This window comes from Aphelocoma coerulescens, chromosome 21 (assembly GCF_041296385.1).
Source record: "Aphelocoma coerulescens isolate FSJ_1873_10779 chromosome 21, UR_Acoe_1.0, whole genome shotgun sequence".
NCBI lineage: Eukaryota > Metazoa > Chordata > Aves > Passeriformes > Corvidae > Aphelocoma > Aphelocoma coerulescens.
The window spans coordinates 6,367,611-6,389,196 of record NC_091034.1 but is presented as its reverse complement, the minus strand read 5'-3'; the positions used below and the strand labels follow the sequence as shown (position 1 = coordinate 6,389,196).

At 44.2% G+C, this 21,586-nt stretch overlaps 3 protein-coding genes across 5 annotated transcripts in view; 2 read left to right on the top strand and 1 right to left on the bottom strand.

The window, feature by feature from the left end:
- The first annotated feature begins 5,184 nt into the window (after nt 1-5,184).
- On the top strand, nt 5,185-12,835 carry RER1 (retention in endoplasmic reticulum sorting receptor 1). Its single transcript, XM_069034720.1, has 7 exons — nt 5,185-5,286; nt 8,409-8,494; nt 9,023-9,127; nt 10,003-10,102; nt 10,623-10,701; nt 10,807-10,942; nt 11,738-12,835. Exons 2-7 carry the CDS (start codon nt 8,414-8,416, stop codon nt 11,825-11,827), a joined length of 591 nt encoding a protein of 196 aa, XP_068890821.1. The 5' UTR covers nt 5,185-5,286; nt 8,409-8,413; the 3' UTR covers nt 11,828-12,835.
- A 1,852-nt stretch (nt 12,836-14,687) lies between these two features.
- PEX10 (peroxisomal biogenesis factor 10) lies at nt 14,688-18,416 on the bottom strand. 3 transcript variants are annotated; one of them, XM_069034717.1, is made up of 6 exons: nt 17,894-18,404; nt 17,607-17,687; nt 16,694-17,100; nt 15,845-16,020; nt 15,416-15,551; nt 14,688-15,113 (listed from the first exon to the last, which is right to left on the bottom strand). In XM_069034717.1, exons 1-6 carry the CDS (start codon nt 18,000-18,002, stop codon nt 15,042-15,044), a joined length of 981 nt encoding a protein of 326 aa, XP_068890818.1. In that variant the 5' UTR covers nt 18,003-18,404; the 3' UTR covers nt 14,688-15,041. The 3 variants fall into 3 exon arrangements, with proteins under 3 accessions (XP_068890818.1, XP_068890817.1, XP_068890820.1); XM_069034716.1 differs by having other exon boundaries at nt 14,688-15,551; nt 17,894-18,416; XM_069034719.1 differs by lacking the exon at nt 15,416-15,551 and having other exon boundaries at nt 17,894-18,413.
- Nucleotides 18,417-21,425: 3,009 nt separating this feature from the next.
- PLCH2 (phospholipase C eta 2) overlaps nt 21,426-21,586 on the top strand; it is a 74,068-nt gene continuing 73,907 nt past the window's right edge. Inside the window, exon 1 of the mRNA XM_069034876.1 lies at nt 21,426-21,477. The gene's annotated coding sequence lies outside the window, so the exon portion shown is untranslated. The remainder of the gene's footprint in view (nt 21,478-21,586) is intronic.

Sequence of the window (21,586 nt, the reverse complement as noted above, 5' to 3'; positions counted from 1 at the left end):
ACTGGACACGTAACTGTGCAGCTCAGTCTGACGTCACAATGAACATGTGGTTTACAGCCACCATTTTAATGACATTAACTGACAGCAGAGCCAACCAGGACAGGAGAGGTCACGGCCAGGAATACTGGTTTCAGTTCCTGCTGGGAGAAGAAAGTATAGGATTGTATATTGTGGGACACAGTTCTGTTCCAGGATACATGTAAAAATCATCTTGAAGCCCAGAGCTGGCACTGAAATTTAGTGTGAATTGTTCCATATTATTGGAAGACTTTAGAGTCACAGCTGACATGGAAATAACCAGGCAATGGTTAAAGTGCCGTCAAAAGTCCAGGTATGGGAAAGAAAACAGCTCAGTAACAAATCTCACTGGTTTTACATGCTACTAAATCCTGTTTAGCTATCAGGAAACATTCTTCCAATGTCAGAGTGCATAAGGAACTGGAGCATAAGAATATTTAAAATCTAAAGCGATCATTCTTCTATTAAGTTGGATATTTGGCTTTTTATGTGATAACAACAGAGGTACCAAAAAAAGGGCTCCTACACCTCTCAAGTGTGTGTGAACCCAGCTGAAGCTCCAGATGGATTTAGTGGTCAAAGGTGTAGTTCTGTTTAACCTTTAGCAGTTACAGGTGTGCTGAAGATGACAACAAAGACATGGCACTTCTTCAGAAACACACTTCTGACACCACATGCTCTGCTCTGTCCCTGCCATCCCCCCAAAACACAGGATGTTTTTCCCTCAGCAGTTAGCCCAGGACAGCGGGACTGATGGTAACTCCTGTGTACAAGTTCCAGGCTCCACTGGCAGTTCACAGCCTCGTCTGTAGGGGAAGGGACCTTTAAACAGCAGCCGGCCAGTCATACTGCTGGATGGACAGAACAACTGGAAGAAGGTCTAGAAAAGACTCATTGTCACTGGAACTGTATCTAATCTATAAACTGAAATCCCAGGGGCCTTCATCTTGCACCATGCAATGGGATGCAGCCAAGTTCTGCTTCCTGCAGGAAGAGGCCAGGAGGTATAAAATATGCCACCTTTCCCAGAGCTTCCTTATCACTACCTGTGAAGCATTGTGCCTGCTTTCAATCACTTCTGCTGATTGCCTACTATTAATGTCACTCACTCTCTTAAGCAATTAAGCCACCTCTTTCTTAGATGTGCCTTTGTCTCTCCCTGGCATATTTCCTTGTCTAATCCTCTTTTCCAGATGGCATAAGGACGCGAGATAAGTGTTGCTAAAAGTTGCTTAGCAATGCAACACATGCAAGGTTTGGAACTGCTGACGTCCACATAAGCACTATCTCTACATCACACATTTCTGCAGAGAAACAAAGGCGTGAACACCCGCAGTGACACGGGGGCCTCCAGGAAAAGAGCCACCGGTGCCCAAAGGGAGCAGGGAGAGGGAAAAAGGGAAAGCTCCAAGCTCCCAGTGATGGGATGAGTTATACTGCAGGGGGTTTGTTTGTGTTCGGTTTGGTTTTTGAACCAGAACTGGAAATTCTGCTTTAAACTTATAAAAATCCTCGTGTTTTAGCAAGGCCCTGTATTTTTGGTCATCCAGAGATACAGGATGCCACAGACACAAAGCCACTGCAAGCTACTGGTAGAGACCAAACCAGAAATGGATGTCCCATCCCTGGAAGTGTCCAAGGCCAGCTTGGACAGGGCTTGGAGCAACCTGGGATAGTGGAAGGTTTCCCTGCCCATGGCAGGGGTGGAACTGGATGGGCTTTAAGGTCCCTCCCAACCCATTCTGGGATTCTGTGAAGAGTTCATGACAAAGAAGAACTGATAAAGGCAAAGCTGTTTATCATCAGCTTGGTATCAACCCTATAAATCCTCCTCTCCTAAGAATCACTGATAGGGAATTTATTCCTGCAACTGCACCATGTAATTGTGGATTGTTTCTAAACTCTGCAGTAAATGTGTTTATATGGAATTTACTTAAACTACAATTAAATGTTACGGGTAATAAATAAGAACATTTAGTACACGAACAGTAGTAATTTCACAGGGTCATATTATCATATTAATTCATTTCTGCAGCAGCCTACGAAAACAGGTTGGCATGACTCATTTTGTGTTTGAAAAACCTGAGATGTTACGAATTTATTCATCATGGGGAACAACTTTGAAACAGCTAGTTCTAAGCAAACAACCGAACAGTAGTAAATTAACTACGGAAATTCACATGTAGTTTTACTCAGGGTAGTCTCTTACTAACCAGAATTTAGTGGTCCCTTCCAGAAGCCATTAAAATAGAGCTCAACACTTACTAGTGGGGAGATTCATTCACGGTCTTTAAATCAGAAATAGTTTTATTTATATTTTTATATGATATATCCTTACATTGTAATCATAATCAAGATTTGGGAAGATTAATTGTATCTTCAAATGCCATATTACCCACTCACACACAGCCTGGTTCTAAATAACTGAAATTCCAGAAATTTAAATAATTTGCACTGAATTGAACTCATTCTGAATGCTCTGAACAGGTACCTGAGATGGATTTGGGGGGAGCAGAGCCTGCAGGTGAGGAAGCCCAGAAGGCTGGGCACCTGTTTGTTGGTGTGGTTAACAGGTGTGTCAGACAGCAGGGCTTCCCCGGGGGAGGAGGACAAACCACACACAGCCAAGGCACACAAGGAAGCAGCCACGGGGACAGAATGGAACGAGGCATCTGCTTCCTGGGACCAAGGCAGCAGCCAGAGAGGAGAGGTCACAGGGAGGAAATATTTTCATGACAAAAAAAATGAGTGTTTTCCTTCATTAACCTCTGCAAACTTCATTCATGTGTCATTGTTTCCTTTCATTCTCAAACCTGTGCACATACAAATGCATGAAAACCAGACAGGCCACCACAGGTCACTGGGGGCTTCATTGAATTATTTTAAAAACCAGCGTTTAAAGACTTTGTCACATGTTCCCCATTACTCAATTATCGTTTCTGTCTTGCACCTCTCCACAACATTTTTACTGCATGTGAAACCGTTTTTTCTGTTAAAAAGAAGATAAATCAGAGTTGTTTGCTATTACTGGTCTCCTCTGTTGATAGTTGTAATTATTGCTTGTTTACTGGACATTTCATCGACGTGAATCTCTGAAGCTTCCCAGACTGCAATGTGCTGTTAACTGACAGAATCCACTCACTAAAAATTATCACTTGCCAGGGATTGATCTAAAAATCTGGCCCTGATGCTGCTGCAGCTGAAACTGAGGACAGATTAAACTTTCATACCATGATTCAATCCACTCTATACCCCACAGAAGAAATTCTGGGGTACCCTAGAGGTTGAAATATTTGCCTGTGTTTTCTTGCTCCGGCAGATTGCTTCAGGATTTTCATGGTACTATTTCAGAAGACGGAAAAAAAACCACCAGCTTTTTCTCAAAATCCCTGCATTTTTACACAATTTTCAGGCATAGAACTACCTGTGAAATGTCTGGGTGCACTGATCAGCAAGAACATTTGGTGTTCACTGAGATAACCTCAGACCAAGGAAACAAACTTCAAAACCTCCTGTGCAAAACCTTACATGCACAAAGCAGGCAGAAATCCCAGACCCTTAACTTAAAGATTTGCCCTTTTTTGGGCACTGAACCAAATTTTACCATTTGTGTTACGACCAGGTTTGTGTCCCCTGGGCTGCCCAGCCATGATTCCTCCAATGATGATCTTTAAGGTCCCTTCCAACCTAAATCATTCCAGGATTCTGATTCTTTCCCATATTTCCTGTTTACTTTCCAGAAGGCTGGTTAGCTCTTCCATAAATCTGTGATAATATGCTAAGTAAGTAAATATATAATTCTAAAAAGGTTCAAAAAAAAAAAAAAAAAGAACTTTAACCTATTATTTTGCTTGAAAAAATGGCATTTATGTTCTTACTGTTTCATGTTAAGCTATATAATTTGAAAGCAGCGTGTGCTGAGGGATCACCTGTATTAAGGGGGTGTCTTTTAAGTAATACATAATAATATAGTTATATAAATGTACATTTATGTGTAATTATATATAAATAGTTAAAATATTTTATATATTATATATAAATATATATTCCCTATATATTTTATATAAATATTTCGATATGTTATATTACATTATTTCTATATTGATATGTTTAATTTTTAACCTATTTATTATATGTATGAAATAAATAAGTATACTCATATACTTGCATACTATAAATACTAAATCAATAGATTTTCAGGAGTGTCAGGACTTTTTTTTGGCATCTTGTCACTTTTGAGCAAGTACTGAGTGTAAACTTTAGTACTAAACGCTGCAGCCACTGAGCCTGAAGAATTTACTCATTCAACCCCAAAACAGATGCTGGAGAGACGCCCAGTGGTGCCCAAGGGCGGTACAGAACTGTTGGGAACAGCTTGGTGGCAGCGAATCCAGGGAAAAAAAATTAGGAACCCTGGGGTTCCTTTATCAGTGTTTCTGTTCCACGGAAACAAACGCACCTCAGCACGTGTAGGGATGTTTGTGTCTCCTCTTTTTCGAAGTAACGAGTATTTCTTGTCTTCTCCTACAGATTTTGATTCCCAAACGTTCACGTGCTCATGGAATGAAATACACTGAACTCGTTAAAACTTAAAACCTTTCAACAGCTTTGGCCTCATCCTGTGAGGCGGCTCCGCTCGGCTCGGTTCGGTTCGACTCGGGCTCGGCTCGGCGCATCCCGGCTGGGCTCGGCTCAGCTCGGCTGCGCTTCGGTTCGGCTCGGGCTCGACTCGACCCATCTCGGTAGAGCTCGGTTCGGGCTCGGCTGAGTTCGGCTCGGCTCGGTTCGGCCCTGCCCTCGGCCCCGCCTCCCCGCCCGTCTCCGTCCCGCCATTGGCCGCGCGCCCGCGCCCGCCCTCGGCGGCTGCTCCCATTGGGTGCGCGAGCGGGGGGGCGGGGCCGCGCGCCCCCCTCAGGGTCGCCGGGCGGGCCCGTCCAGCGGCTCGCGCTCTGCCCTGCCCTGCCCTGCGCTGCGCTCGGTCCCCGCCGGTACCGGCCTATCCCCGTCCCGCCGCAAAGGCCACACACACCCCTCCCACCTCTCCGTCGCCGCCGTCCCGCCCGCTCCCCGTCCCCCCTCACGAACGGCGCACACCTCCCACCGCCCCGCCCGGCGCCGCGGCCCCTCCCGCTCCGCCGGGGGCCAATAGCGGGGCAGCACCGGGGCTGTGCCCCGCCCCCGAGCCCCGGAAGCGGAAGTGGGCCCGGTGCTGTCGCCATATTGTCTGTGGAGGGGCGGGAGCGGAAGGCAGGACCGGTCCGGTCGCCTGTGAGTACCGGGACCGACCGGGGCCAGCGCGGGGTGGGAGCGGGAGCGGGCACTGCGTCTCGGGGCCGCCGGGCGCGGCGCTGACACCCGCGGGCGGGCGGGGGCCTGGCGCGAGCGGCTGCCCCGGGAGCGCGGGGGCTGCTGCGGGCTCGGCGCTGCAGCCGGGCCCTCCCGGGGCTCGTGTACCCCCTCAGCCGGCCCCGCCTCGCTCCGCTCCGTGCCGAGGCAGCGCAGCTCCTCCCCGGTCATTGTACCTGGTGTCCCGCCGCGCCGGGGCTGAGCGGTGCCCGGGCAAGGGGAAGTCCCCGCTTGCGGGCACAAACGAGAATCGCAGGTGCTGCTCAAGCTGCTGCTGCAATGGATAAAATTAAACACTGCCTTTTTTAGTGTAAAAAGCCAGTCTGTGTGACCAATGGTTTTTTTCCTCCGTGGTTGTCCATTCACTTAGTTCTTAATAAGTCATCTTAGTGTGTTGCTCTTCAAAGCCATTCCCTCTATGAGATAAGGTAATTTGAATGAATAATGTGTTCTTGCTAGTTACCTGCTTCACTTATATGTTACATTTAAGAAAAATCTGTATCGTGAGCAGAGTTGTCCTCAAATTCTGTACCTCTGTGAGGCTTAAAGTAAATATTTACTGCCCGAGGTTCTACTGTTCAGAATTCAGCGATCAGTGGTGTTTGTAATGAAATTACCGTAACAATTGTGGGGACAAACATAATTGTTAAGGCCATGCTTTCGCTTACGTGGTGTTTTCAGCAGAGAAAACTGCTGTAATATGGTTTCGTTTTAGTAGGAGCCTTAGTTCTGCTGGTATCGAACTGTTCCCTCGTTGGTTGTGTTAATCTGTGTGTGTCTGGCTGAGTGGTGAAGTGGCTGGAGGGTGGGCACAGCTCCTTGTGCTGAACAGTGAATCTGATGTTACATTTACAAGACAGATGGAGAGAGACTTTTCACAAGGGCCTGGAGTCACAGGACAAGGGAGACCGGCTTAAAACTGCCAGAGGGCAGGGTTAGATGGGATATTGGGAAGGAATTGTTCTCTGTGAGGGTGGGGAGGCCCTGGATCCCTGGCAGTGTCCAAGGCCAGGTTGGATGGGGCTTGGAGCAGCCTGGGCTAGTGGAAGGTGTCCCTGCCCATGGCAAGGGTGGGACTGGATGGGGCTTAAGGTCCCTCCAACCCAAACTATTCTGTGGTTCCATGATTATGAAAGAGGGATTGCAACGGTCTAGGTTTAATTATTCCCTTAAACCAATACAGCCCAGGGTTCTTAACTGTAAACTGCCCTCAGAGCGGTGCCAAACACTCCTGCTCTTGGTAGTTTTTCATTACGGATGTTCCTTCAGCAAAGTTTTAATGTGATAGGAAATATTGTCTTAAATTCTAGTCTGTGTCTTGTTATTAAACTGAGCCCCAGAAAGGTTTCTCCTCAGCAGAAGTGTTGCATTTCTTGGTCTGCTCTGGAAGAACTGTGTGCATGATAAAAAATCATACATAATCACATACAATGTAATGTTTTACACCAAGCAAGATCCCTGCTGCAACATAAAACCTTCAGTAGCCTCACACACGATGTTCCACTTGCTCTGCACAGGTAATTCACAAGATTGTCATGTAAGGTCTGCCTGTAGCCCGTATTTGCTGTGAATGTATCTGTAGAATTAATTTTGAGACTATGAGAGTTTTCACTGGTCTCTGGTAAGTTATTCTGTGATTCTAATTAGTTGAATAACTTTCTGTTACAGCTTTATACTTCAGGACATTAAAAAAAAACCCCACAAAATAAAGCACAAAATTATGCTCAGCTGAGAATTCTGAATAATTTCTGCCCTGCCAAGAGTGGGGAGAAGAATGATTACTTCTTTTTGCCTGTAATTGTAAAGTCTGTGTATTGTATGACTTTCTACTCTATTCTTTTTCTTTTAGCTATAGCTTGAATAAAGTGGACTCAGCTCCTGAAGCCTCCTAATGAGTCTCCTTACCTTTTGAAGTGTAACAGGGCTCCTTTTTTTCTACTTTCTGATTATTCAATAGGGACACAGTTTTCAGATATTTACAGAAAAAATGCACAGCTTTAAGGTTTTGTGCCTCCTCAAATTGTCCTTGGTCTTAAATTTTCTGCAGCAGTCACTGTATTGCAGCATCTAAGACTCTTTAATTTTTTTTTTATTTTTAATTTATGAATGTTTCATATAGATTTGTTATCCTCTGAGGCTCTTGAGTAGGGCTGAATGTACTCCCAGTATCCCAGAGTTACATAGTCCCACCCACAGATGAGGATTCCAGGAAGTAATGCCAGGGATTGCTCTTGGTGATGTGGCAAAATGTTTCTGCTTAGGATCCACTTTATTTGGCTTCTATCTTGAAGTGAGTTGTAAAACTCAGTTAAGCTTAACTGATAAGAAAAATAAAGCTCTTCAGTTGGTAGCAGAAGCATGAACTGAAAAATAACTCCCTTGGGTAATTTTTTAATTTGAGTTCAGGCTCTTGGCCCTTTGACTGTACAGTTTTGCTCTTGTATAAAACTTTTCTATCACTGCTCAGCTCTTGGTGTTCAAGAGACAGAGAAACTCATTGAATGATTCCAGCGTGGGCAGCATTTTGGGTTTGGTGCTCTGGCAGAGTCTGAAACCACTGGTGTGCAGAGTCCTGAACTTACTTCTTTGCTATGTAGTTACTCAGTATTTAAAATCCTAAGCAGCTTTTGAAAAAAATATATTTACTCTGGTTTTGTTCTTTGCCTTTGGAGGCTGAGGTGGCAGGAGGGAGGTGCTGCAGTCTCACTGCTTAGGGGTTGTACCTCAGCCTGTGCCTTAGCAAGGTGACAGTGTTCAACTGGGCTCTTCTTAAATTTCCTTATGGACTTCTTTATTTCCTTCCCCAAAATGGACTGGATCCTGTCTTGCCTTTGTAAAATACCCTGTTCTTTGCTTTCTTGGACATGGAATTTTCATTCATTTTGGCATAAATGTCCTCTCTTTGAGAATACTTCATTCAGAATAATTTTTTTCAAGCAGGACGAGCCAAAAGAATATTGTATGCAAATGCTGGCTCAGAGACTGTGCTCTGAGCTTAGATTTTGGATTTCAATGTTCCCTTGTCCCATGTTTTGTTTCCACAGCCACCATGTCAGAAGGGGACAGCATTGGGGAGTCTGTGCATGGAAAACCTTCCGTGGTCTATAGATTTTTCTCAAGACTTGGACAGGTTGGTTTTGTGAAGGATTTTTCTGACTCCTTTAGAAGCAGATCTCACTGCAGCTTCTTGAACTCGCTGCTTGTTGGATGGGTTGTTGAAATGCTGAAATCTATACAAAAGATTTCTTTCGAAGCCTTTTAAAATAGATAAATATCTATAATGAATGGCTTACTGGAATATTTAAATGGCATATATATGACATTGAACAGTGGAAATAGATGTTACTGTCAAAAATGAGGAGTGAGTTCAGATTTCATTTCAAATTCATTATAAGGAAAACAACTTGCATAAAATACAGAAAATTTAAATTGCTTTGTAATGCCCCAAGCATTACTTTTTTTTTTGCCTTTGTAAAATATAGAAGCTTGTAAGTATAGTTCTGTGTAATTTATTTGTAGTAAAGAATACATATGTTTGTTATTCTCTTCCCCAAAACACTCCTCCCAAGTGTTTCCTTTTGCCTATACTACCCTCAAAAAAGCTTTCTCCACTGTGCATCAAGTATTTTACAGCTGTGCACTTTGTGTTTCCTCCTAGATCTACCAGTCCTGGTTAGACAAATCCACCCCCTACACCGCAGTGCGATGGATTGTAACGTTGGGGCTGAGCTTTATCTACATGATTAGAGTTTATTTACTGCAGGTAAGAGACCTGGATTTGGTGCTGAAGTAGCTCCAGATATTATTGTTGGTCTAATTTGGATTTTAAGAGTGTTTCTGAAGTGTGCTGTTACTTTAGAATCGCGTGTGGTATCGTTCAGGACGTGGCAGAAGGTAAATTGTGTAGTCTGAGGAGAGAACACATCCTGTAGGTGTAGAAATTCCTGCTGCAGAGAGAAAATATGTGTGAATACTCAAGGATATTCCTCTGATGGCAATCTGAAATCACAAAATAAATCTCTGAAAACTCTTGTAATTAAGTTTTTACTTTTATATTGGAGGTGTGTAACAACATGCTCAGAGCCAGGGGTTCCTTTCTGAAATGCAAACCATAAAGAATGGCTTTGTCAGCGTTTCTCTCCCTGCAGGCCTGGCAGACCATTTCCCCACTAATCAGATGTTTCTGCTCCATGCCAGTCTGCAGTTCAGTTAAGAACGTGGGAGCTGTTATTCCCTAAACCTGAAGGTTACAGAATGTGAAACCTTTGCAGGTCATAGTAGTAGGAATGTTTCAGAGACTGAATGCTGCAAAGATGATTTAAAAAGAGATGGTTTTATGCTCTTTATTACTTTCTAAGCCCACATCTTGAGCATAGAGAACCTGGATGCCAGACCAAGGTTTTGTGTTCAATCTGTCACTACACGAGGAATTTGCTCTCCTGTCATGTTCTAAGACTTGTTTTGATCAGTGAGAATTCCTGATACTTTTACAAGCCCAGAAACCTTTCAGTCAATGTGAGGACATAGAAAAGCTTCTCGAGGAAGCAATAAACCCAGATTGTTTAATCTTGTTAAAAAATCAGTATCAGAAAATGATTTTCAGGAGGATTTTACCCTTGTCTCTTCCTCCCTGTGCAGGGTTGGTACATTGTGACATATGCCTTGGGAATCTACCACCTCAACCTCTTCATAGCTTTCCTGTCGCCAAAGGTAGACCCCTCTCTAATGGAAGATTCAGGTATGAGGAAAAGTTCCTTTTTACCATCATTTTAAACTTGGTCAAACTTCCAGCTCCTTTTGTCTGATACAACAGTGTAAAGATAATGTGACTTCAGCATTATATTGTGTTTCTTAGACCTGAAAAATATCTATGCAAGTTGACATCAGAAGTTGCTATAAAATTTGTCCTTTTTTCATGGGACTTGAATATATTCCATATTGTATTAGTTTTCTGTGTTTTGAAAGGAGGTTTATGTGACTTAAGCTCTCTCCATGGTCACTCAAGTGACCTGGCATTCCTATTCCCTATTTTCTTCAAAGGAATCTGTGTTAAGTTCCTTTTAAAAAATCTATGCGAACTTACATTAAACCAGCAACTCTAACTGGGATCTATGTGTAGCAATGGAAATTTGGTGTGGTTTTGTTTTGTGATTTTTTTTTTTCTTCAAATAGAAAGTAAAAAGAATCTGGAATCTGAATAGTGTAAAAAAACTACTGTGAGGAGGTTTGTGGTTTGGTTTCTTTTCTGTTATTTTTAGATGATGGTCCTTCCTTACCTACAAGGCAAAATGAAGAATTTCGGCCTTTCATTAGAAGGCTCCCAGAATTCAAATTCTGGTGAGTGGATCCATCTGCCTGTGTTCTGTTTTTGAAAAATATAAATACCTGCATAACATTAGTGGTAGCTGGCTTGAAGGATTAATTGTTACTATTGTTTTTCAGGCATTCTGCCACTAAAGGAATCCTGGTTGCTATGGCTTGTACATTCTTTGAGGCTTTCAACGTTCCTGTGTTTTGGCCAATCCTTGTGATGTACTTCATTATGCTATTTTGTATCACTATGAAGAGGCAAATCAAGGTGAGATCTTGGCAAGAACAGAGAGTAGCATTTGTGATGTCAGGATTTCAAACTGGCCATTCAGTGGAGCCCTTCAGAGGTTAAATGTGCTGCACACACTTAGTTTACTGGAGGAACTTCAGTAACTAATTCTTTGAACATTAGTTCTTTAAGTGGGGCATTTTTACGCTGTTGAGCAGATTTTACAAAACTTTATTCTTGCTTTCAAAAGGTTTTGACTTCAGAGTGCAGTATCAGGGTTTTATGCAGGTTCTCATCCACTTCCTGTGACTATTTTGGATGCAGAGGTGTTGAACCATCTCTGGTGGGTGAAAAGGGAAGTTCTCACAAGGTGATGTGAGAAAGTAGATGAGGAAAAGGGAGAGAACACAGAGAATTGATTCAGACCATTTTAACAAATTACTTATGGTTTGTTGGCATTTAAAAAAAATAACTAATTTTTTTTCCCAGACATTCAGAGTTTTGGACAGGTGTACTGTGATTTGAAGTGGTAAATTAAAGATGAAAGAGTAGTAAAGAATTAGTACCTCTGTGCTCTGGAAGTTTCCTGTGGTTCCCCAATCAGTAACCTTCACTGTAGTGTCCAAATAGTTAGGTAAAGCCAAATTTGATGTTTATAAAACTGGTCTCATAGTCCTATTTAGATTTAAACTGCTGTAGGATTAGCTATTTCATTACCTTTACTAAGAACTCCCTTTCTAGAGGACTTAGTAATTTTTAATGTGTATTTTAAAGCATTTTTTCTAAATACTACCTCAGTTTCTCGCCTCAACAACTGCTGTTTTCTCTTTGCAGCACATGATAAAGTACAGATATATACCCTTCACACATGGCAAGAGGAAATACAAAGGGAAAGAGGATGTGGGGAAGACCTTTGCTAGCTAGGAAGAAGCAATCAACTTGTTGACCAATTCTACTGCTCACTAAAGGAACGATTTTGAGCCATTGTAACAATGCCTTTTTTCTTCATAAAAATGATTAACAGAGTGGTGACAAAGCAGTTGAATTTTTATTTTATGAGGATCTCGCTATTTTTATCTGAAATATCAGTTTCTCGAGGAAACTGGCATTCTAACCAAATTGCATTGAGTTTATTCTCTTTTGTAAGAAGTTGGAGAAACTTTGGATAATCCCATGGATTTGGGATAATGTATTCCTTTCAAGATCCGTTGCACTGGAGAGGTTAATGGCCTAGAGTTGGATATTTTTACATAGTTCTCCTGCTCAACATCACCCTGAAGTGCTGTGCACATCTGTGGAGGAAAGTGTAAGCTGGCACACGTGATGCTGTTTTCTGCTTCATGGCCGTGTGCTGTTTTCATAGCAAAATTCAGTAGACCTAAATTAGATGCAGAACTTAAGCCAGTTTCCTAAATGCATGGTATTACTGAGTTATAACCAAACAAATATAGATAGGAATAAGAAATTACTAAATTATGGGGTTTGCAGTAGGGTAAAAATACTCATTTAGCTTCTAAAGCAACTCGTTTGTGTTGGGTTTTAATGCCAGTTTCACTGTTCCATCTCCCAGCAGATGCTAAAATTGGGCTCTTTCGTGTGATGACTCAGAACTTTGTTCAAACTCTATCACAATTTCCTTCAAGGACCTGGAATTATAAAAATATATATTTTAATTGTTATTAGTTGGAGTTTCTTTCATACTTAATGGTTTCTTGAGTAATTGAAGCTGACTTCATGCAGCCCCACAGGACGTACCCAAACTGGCCAGAACAGACAGTGGTGGGGGTTTTAACACAGATTTTCTTTTTTTATGGGGGGAAGAAAAATGAGAGATAAATGACCTGCATGTAAACTTTTTCATGTGATACAACTGCAGTTTTATTAAGTGACTTTTTAATTCCAAAATTTATTAAAAGACAGTGTTCCCCTTTACTTGTTCTCTATCTTTATATACATCTCTTAATCTAACAGTATTTATGACTCCTTTTCAATAATGGTTGCCCTCAATTTACCTTCATGAAATGCCTTTTTCAACTCTTCAGGGAGCATTCACTTGCAGAAGGTAGGAAAAGATTAGGTCTTGGAAGATTCTGAATGGAATTCAGCAGCTTCAGCAGACAACTAATTGGAAAATGTATGTAGGTACCTTTTCATCTGATCTTGTCAAATGAAGGATTTGTGGAGCTCTGGAATTCAGTAATCCTGGGAAAATGACAGGTAGTTTTAGCTCACGTTGACCTATGGCTTTTTGTTTGTTTGCATGTTTTTGTTTTATTAGCAGCTGGAAACCAGGAGTGTAAGCACTTAAAGTGTCCAGAATGGGCGTTATAAAAGTACCAGTTGTGGATGCTCGTGGTTTGTTGCCTCAAAATCTGAAAGCCTTGACTTGGAGAAGGTGTTTTTAGGCTTGCTGGAGTTTCTGAATATGGACAAATCAGGGAGAAAAATGTGTCATTAATACTAAAATTACCAACTGGGATTTCTCCTACTAAACAGAGTGTTAATGACATCCATTGCAAATCTGACATTTTTACCTAAACTTCATTTTGAGGTTTAGTTTAGGCAGGTTTAGATTAATGCCTTCTTTTTGGGAAGGCAGATGCCCTGCATCCAGTGGGATTAAGTTTTCAAACATGGGTTGTCGGTGCTGCTTGGCCAACAGTGCAGTTCCCCAGTTGAATCTCAGCCTGCCATGGCTGGGCAAGTCTGATGGCATTTTGTTAAACTTTGCTCTGCTGTATTACTTAAATGTTAAAAATTAATTCCACTTAAAGAATGCATGAAAAACTTGGCTTGACAGCTTCAAAGACACTTCCAGTCACCAACTCCTTCCTGTCTTTTGGTGCAACAAAATGTTTTTCCTTACTGTTTTCTCAGGAAGGAGCTGAGGCAGTGATCTCATTAAGTAGTCCTGTTCTGATTTGTGATAGGGATTTTTTTTCTTCCACTGTTGCCTTGACAGTTTAAAATAGGTGAGGGATGCCTGAAAATTTTCTGGTGTGAGAAGGGATGGTATCACTTCTGTAAATGATGATGAAGGGTTTACATAGTTACCAGCAGCTATTTTTGTTCCATTTATAGATACAGTGAAAAGTTAAACTAAATTTACTGGGTTTTTATGATAAAAGTTGGAGATTTAATTACTAGCTGGATAACCAGGATCTCTGCAGCTCAAATACCCATCTTAAAAGTGCTTTTAGTGTAGCACACCCAGCCCTGCCCCTGAGTCCACATTCACTGCCATTTGTGAAAGATTTGTGGAAACTGTAACTCTTGATGCACAGGCTGGATCACCTGGGTTCTTCTCCCTACCTGTACTTGGAAAATAAAAATAAATCAATCTTCTGCATCTTCTATCGTTCAAGAATGACAAGGTATGTTAACAACTAACAGTCTTTTCCCATGTGCTTCAGGGATATTGGTAACACCCCTGGGCTTTGGAAAATACCACTTGTTACGTTGCTACAGCCCTAATATCTGCAATACCTGCTGCAGTCTCCATTGCTAATAGTGATGGAAAAACCTGAATTTGGAAACTGAGTCTTCCTAAGTGTGCACAATCTGCATTACTGGGGCTTTGCATTTATTGCTTCTGTTGATCTAAGCAGATTTCAGTTTGTCAAATCACAGAATCTTGCTTTATTGCTAACACAATGGCACATGGCATTTATAACCAGAACTCCCACTGCACTTAAACTCAGGCTTTGTGTACAGCTTCTGTTCTTTGCCCCTGAAGTCCACAGCATGGACATTACTATGTTAAAGGAGAAAGGGACTCTTAATCTTAAATCACAGAATTTTATTAATACCTTAAGAATGTTACAGAAGGGTGGAGGACTCATTACCTACATTTGTATTTTGAGAATGAGAATTTAAGTTTGCCGTTGTCCAAAATGAAGAAAACTATTAAGCTTGTGTTAAACATGTTTTAGAAACCCATTTTTAATATGGTCAAGGGCTATATCAGAAGAGACAGAAGGGTAGAAGCAGAAATAGCTTTATTCTGTCATACAGGAATGTAGTGCCACCTTGCACAGGCAGTTTCCAGTTTAATAAAGCCTCTTGGACCAGCCCAAGCTGTAGGTCAGGTATGAGAGTATGAGCTGAGGCCCTTGTCAGGAGCCAGGAGGCTTTTCCTTTACATTTGGTAGTGCCGTAGGTAGATCAGTTTCTGAGGATGAAACTTCTCTCTGCACAGTGGGCATTCTGCCTACAGAAAGAAAAGGGAGTAGATGGACATACCAAATAGTTCTATTTAAAAGTTTAAAAAAATCCAAATACAACTGCTTAGCTACTTTCAGAAAGGAATTTTTCAGTCCCAACTGTGGTACAAGCTCACCTGAGCTGGCCCAGTTTAAAGTGCTCACCTTACTGACCTCACCTGTGTGATGTCAGTTACTGCATTTCAACAACTCCACGGGTGCTGGTCAGCTCTGGGTGCCTCAGTGAGACACAGGTCACGAGCAGCCAGGCTGAGGGGCCCTTTGCAGTGTGGATGTGCTGTGTACTCACCCTGGTGTTGCACCAGGCAGTGATGCACTCCCAGCAGAACAGGTGCCCGCAGGGGGTGGCTGTGCTGTGCCTCCGCTCCTCCAGGCACAGCGTGCAGCGCGACTGGCGCCCGGGAGCTGCCTCCTTGCTCGTGCTTCTAATTAACACAGGCACACTTGGGTTAATTGCACTTACCCTGGCTGTAAGAAATACTTGATAACACCATCCTGAAATAAACCTGGGCTCAAGTATCAACCCTTTTCATGAAGATCTCAGAAACACCAAAGCATAAACTCCAAGAGATGCACAAACCACTGAGGAATTAGTTTTGCTAATTAATTAAATGGTACACTACATCAGGTTGTAATCTAAATTACTCCTGTGTTGTCCCTGTTCATGACAGCTATGACATTCCCACCTCTTTCCTAGGAAGTAAGAACCACCTCTTACTTCTGGTGAGCGAGGTTGCGGTGCAGCCTCCACTCCTGCCTTGCTCTCTGCTTCTGTTTGAAGCTGTACATCTGAACTCCAATGGTCAGCAGAAGGTGGAAGAGTGAAATTATTCCAAGAAACTTGTAACTTGATCGGATACTCTGATCTTCTCCTTGCAGTCCTCCAAAATGCAGCTACAGAATTCACAGAAATATACATTTTGTTACTGCAGTTTTATGAAACTGTTCTCCCAAACTTGGTTTGGGATTATCATTGTGTGCAAAAAATTGACATTTTAGGACTTCTCGACCAGCTGTCTCTCAGGAGGTGTAACTATCTTCAGTCAGGCTGGACTTAGCTGCTCTCTGCCCATACAAATTGCAGCTTTAATTGGTTTGGTTTCCTTATGCATCTCTGAGTAGATAGTCGGGACACCTCCTTCCCACACTGACGTTGGGAATTGTTGAGGACTCCTGTGTCTATACAAATTTCTAGGCTAGTGACTGATGTTTTTTTTTAAAAATACAGAATTAAGCTCTTTATACAGAAAAGTGGTATCTAACTGTGTACTAGCTATTGTTCAAAACAGTATTTCCCATGGATTTATCAAGTCACCTTTCACTTTTAGTGTATTTGTGGCAGACAGGCTGAAGTTACACAGGGTTTAACTTCTAACACTGCATTCATGTTTAGTCTCTTGACTGCAGGGACTCATTACCTCTCACATAATGCAAAACCTTGCCTCTCACCCCTCTGCTCTGCTTGTATAATCAGCCACAGCCAAATTCCTGTTTCCTTTTACACATATGGCACCCCAGAAGAGGCCAAAATTCTGCAGTGGACACATCTTCAAACAAAACCACTTACGTATGAGATCCCTGTGATCCTTTTGGACAGGTGATAGAACATGCCCTGGATGTAGAACACTGCCAGGTGGAGCCGGTGCAGCAGAGGGATGCATTGTTTAAGGACATACACAACTTGGCAGGCTGTTTTCTTCTGCTGCTCCGTGAGCTCCCCAACCTGCTTCCGAATCCAGCTGCGAATTAAGGTCCTGCTGGGAAAGCCAGGTGCAGGGGGGTTCTCTGGAGTCCTGGATTCCTCAGCCTCCATCTGCAGCTCGTGTTCCAGGTGCAGCAGTGCCTTTTCCAGGCAGTAAGGTACCACGGTGTGCAGGGAAATGAAGAGGGCCCGTCGAAGGAAAGAAGGCACCTTCTTCTTGCTTGGGTCAACCTGAATGATGTTCACGTACTCTTCTCCCAGAGTCTGATAACCTAAACAATATTTTCAACAGCAAACAGGGTCAGAGGGCAACTGGAGGATTGTTCTGGATGTGGTGAGCAGTGGGGACAGGCTGTTCAGGCCACAACTCATCAGGCTTTGCAGTTTCAGAAATAGCCCATTTTTTTTTTGCATTGAATTAGGATGAGCACCGTGGTGGCATCCAGTATCTGCTGCAATAGTTTCAGGCTTAAAGCAGGGATACTTTTCATGGTGTCATACATTCCCACTTTTTTTTAAAAAACTGCTTTTAGAAGAACATCTATCTGTGTTGATAAAGTGCATTTGAACCCAACTCCGGCACTTTGGTGGTTTCAGATTTACCAGAAGGCATTTATCCAAGCCAAACCACCCCGCATGCTAAAGAGAACTGCTGTTGGGCAGTCTCAGGTGGTGATCACCAGCACAGCAGCCGCGGGACTGGCCCCTCAGCTTTCAGATGTTGGGAGAAATGATAAACAATGATTAAAAAATGACAGAGAAGTTTTCCGGGCGTTACCTGACAGCGTGGTCAGCACGAAATAGGCCACATCGGAGAGCAGCTCCACCTCCCTCCTCCACTCCAGCCACGGCCGGGCACCTGCGGGACGGGGGCGCGGCTGTCACTTTACACCAAATCCGTGCTCAGCCGAGCCCTTCCCGGGGAATTCCTCCCGGACACGCCACCAGCCCCCTCGCCCCCTCCGACCCCCACGCAGAGCCGCGGGCCGGGGGGCCCCGCTGTGCCGGCGGATCCTGGAACACCCGGGAGGGCTCGGGGCGGATCCAACCCCCCGCAGGCATTACCCGCCAGCCCCCGCAGCGCGGTGCCGGCGCCGCTGCGCAGCCCGGCCCGGTACAGCTCGTCCTTCTGCCCGCAGCGCACCAGCCGCGCCGGGCCCGCCGCCGCCGCCATGGCGGGCGGAGGGACATGGGCCCTGAGGGGCCGCGCGGAGGAGCTGCGGCCCCGGCAGCGGCGGAGCACCCGCTGCCCGCGCACGGATATCCCGTCAGTGCGGGGCGGGAAAAGGGGCGGGGCCGCGCGAAGGGGCCGGGAACGCCTCCCCCGCCCTGAGGGGCCGAAAAGGGCGGGAAAAGGGGCGGGAGGAGAGGGGAAGAGGCTGGGAAAAGGGGCCGTGAGGGGCGGGAGGAGAGGGGAAGAGGCTGGAAAAGGGACCGTGAGGGGCGGGAGGAGAGGGGAAGAGGCTGGGAAATGGGGCCGTGAGGGGCGGGAGGAGAGGGGAAGAGGCTGGGAAATGGGGCCGTGAGGGGCGGGAGGAGAGGGGAAGAGGCTGGGAAAAGGGGCCGTGAGGGGCGGGAGGAGAGGGGAAGAGGCTGGGAAAAGGGGCCGTGAGGGGCGGGAGGAGAGGGGAAGAGGCTGGGAAAAGGGGCCGTGAGGGGCGGGAAGGGGAGGGAAGGGGGTGTCGTGGGGAGGGAAAAGGGGCGGGAAGGGGATGTGAGGAGCGGGAAGCGGCTGTGAGGGGTGGGAAAAGGGGCGAGGAAAGGAACAGCGAGAGGCGTGGAAAGGGGCGTGGAAAGAGGAGGGGAAAGGAGCGGGATGGGGCAGCGGGATCACAGCTGAGGAGGTAAGAACAGTAAAAGTATGAGGTGTTGGATGTTTCAGAGCAGAGCACATTTCACGAGGAACACACCAAATCGCACCTCCCCAGGCAGGTGCAGCACTCCACAATCTTGTACAAATGCTCCAGCCCTTCCGCAGCTCAGGGATAATTTAGAAGGAAGGTGTATTCAGTGTCCTGTCATGGCTTTTTTAACATCTGTGAAAGCCTCGTTGCATCCCTTCAAAGACGAGCTGTTTACAAGGGGAAAGTGAACAAGCTGCCCTTTGTTTTCTGGCGAGCTGTACATGAGGCAAACAACAAAGGCCACCTCCACACGAAAGCTACAAACACATCAACGTGTCAGTGTTATCCGTCTCCAAAAATCCTGGTACCAGGGGATAAAGGCTGTAGGCTGCGGGGGTGTGACAGAACTGCTTTTCCAGTGCCAGAGTCCCCACATCAGTCCCTCAGTGCCTGCCGGAGGTTCCTTTGTGGCCGGACCACTGGGAACAGGTGGGATTTGGACTCTTACCAGAATTCCTGATAAATTCAAGGAATTGACGGGACTGCTGCCTGGTGACTCTTGTAAAGCTCACTGGCCTCTCGATGGAGGGAGAAAGCCAGAGTCCTGCTACCTGCCATGAGGCTCTTGCGGCTATGCCTGAGGTTTAAATATAATGCTGTTTAAATAGAATATAATATAACTTCTGTAAATTCTTCTTTTCTTAATTAAAAAAAATTAAATAATGATAATATTTTTAAAAAGGTAGCAGCATCCTATAAATGTTTACAGCATGTTTACACAAAAATGTGTGTGTTTATATATTTACACTCTGAGCTCTGGTACATTTGTTTTCGCCAAAACACGTTTCTTTTTTTCCTAGCAGATTTTAATGTCACATTGTTTTAAATTCAGTTTTGCAGCACGCTAAAGTGAAGGGGCAGTTAAACAGTTCCGCATTTAATTAATTTATTTGACAAAGCTACTTTCACAATAATTAAAGTAGGTGTGTTTTCCTGAAGAATTTACAGACTGATATGGCAGGAACTCACTGCAAAGTGCTGTGAGAGCAAGAGCTTGGTGAGTTTTTTCCTCCCTGTGGTTCAGAAGCAAAGAAAGGCCTGTGGCCAAACATAACCACAAACAAACTGGGTATTTGTAGTTCTTTCAGTAGCCTATTAGTGCACAGATTGTGGCATCAAAGTTCTAATTTAACTGCATCAGAAGTTGTGCGTGGTGAGTGAAGCTGTGATGAATCTTACAGATAAGCAAACGTTCTTAATCACTCCGTCCCTGCTCCAGGAGCTGCTCAGTTTTTATTTCCTGGGGTGTATCGCACCAGTGGAATTGCGGAGCGTTCCCTCTGTAGCTGTAAAATCAGTGGGATTAGGGATAAAACTATTGGAACATTTTATGTCGCTCAGCAGTAGGGGGCGCACCTGCATAAGGAAATGTCCCGCGGGAAATGGGCTCTGGAATGGGACATTCTCACTTAAATATTGGGGATCTGCTATAAAATAAGAAACTTGAAGCTGCCACCCTAAATTGTAGCATTTAAAAAATATTTAAAATTAAAATTTATTGCCCAATCCTTGGATCATTTTGTTCAGAATTCCAATCCCATCTCTCGTGTTTTGATTTTTGTTTAAAAGCGGAGCTGTGATCTCACATGTCCCACAGCTCAATTGTCAATAAAAACACCACACATATTTGTCGCCATTCTATTGAGGTGGGTAAATATGATTTCCTTATTTTATGGGTCAAGGAACCAAAGAAGAGCTTGAGAGGTTTTTTTGCAACGCTGAAATCCCGACTAATGACCACTTAATTATTAGATTGGAAACCATTTCTAAAGCTGAAGGTCGGACTCTGCCAACAAATGTTACAACACTTGAAGTGTGTAAGTTCTGCGCATATGCTCATTGTGACTTATTGTACGGATTTTATTATATTCTAAAAGTTGTTTTGTGTTACTTTGAAGGGTGGGGGTTCTGTCAGTGTGTTTTGAACTGACGAGGTGCAGCACGCCAGAAGCCTTTCCATTTTGTGTAGAAAACTTACTTTCATATGCTTTCATATATATATATTCATACATAGATATAAACAGACATGCATATAATGTTAGCTGTTATACTAAGATCTGCCAGAAAAATCTGTTGCTTCTACTTTGTATTCTGATTGATACTGGTGACTTCAGAAATCCGCCATTATCCCTTAAAACGTAGCTGCTGTGTTTTGATTAAGTTTTCGCCAGCCAGGTTTCTTGATTTCCATGCCATGCTTCTCTGCTTTTCCTCCTAACAGACCTGACAGGGGAGCGTGCTGCTTCACCGACATTACCACAAGGAAGTCCAAAATGTAAAAACCCTCGGTGCTCAGCAATGATTAACTTTTCCTCCCACAGGCTACTTGTCTGTGCATCGTAAAATCTGATTTTACCTCTGCAGACCTGTTAGGAGACAAGAGGTTCGGAGCGCAGCTTTCAAACAGGACACCGGGCAGATGTTTCAGTTTCCAACCTGAAGAACAGGTTCTGCGGATGCAAAAGGAACGAAACGTCTGTTCGCGATTGTTACCACCCTCCGATTCCTTTTGCCTCCTCCCACTTTGAACTTGTTACCCTGGAGCTGAACTGTTTGAACACGGGCTGTAAAGCTGCTTTGTGATCAGAGAGCTGAGAGCCCTAACGTGTAGAAGCGGGGCGGGATTTCGCTGCGACTCCGCAGGTCCCTCCCTCCTCCCGGGTTTGTCCCGGGTATGAAGATTCGACGCTCGGCGCGGAGCAGCCGGGACAGCCCGTCTGCACTGCCCGGCCGGCAGACACAAAGGTGAGTGCGGCGTTTGCTTTGGGCTTGCTTTGCTACTTTCTCTTACAGCAGTCGTTTTTGGTGTACTTTTAACACTTTTGCTCACTCTTGGGCATTCGAAACAAAACTT

Excerpts from the sequence above, each read along its gene's own strand:
- PEX10 (XM_069034716.1), bottom strand. The coding sequence starts at position 18,002 with ATGGCGGCGGCGGCGGGCCCGGCGCGGCTGGTGCGCTGCGGGCAGAAG. Across the intron at positions 17,688-17,893 it reads CGCGCTGCGGGGGCTGGCGG|GTGCCCGGCCGTGGCTGGAG; the intron begins GTAATGCCTGCG and ends CCCGTCCCGCAG. Across the intron at positions 16,021-16,693 it reads GGATCACAGGGATCTCATAC|CTGCATTTTGGAGGACTGCA; the intron begins GTAAGTGGTTTT and ends TGAATTCTGTAG.
- RER1 (XM_069034720.1), top strand. The coding sequence starts at position 8,414 with ATGTCAGAAGGGGACAGCATTGGGGAGTCTGTGCATGGAAAACCTTCC. Across the intron at positions 9,128-10,002 it reads TTAGAGTTTATTTACTGCAG|GGTTGGTACATTGTGACATA; the intron begins GTAAGAGACCTG and ends CTCCCTGTGCAG. Across the intron at positions 10,702-10,806 it reads CTCCCAGAATTCAAATTCTG|GCATTCTGCCACTAAAGGAA; the intron begins GTGAGTGGATCC and ends ATTGTTTTTCAG.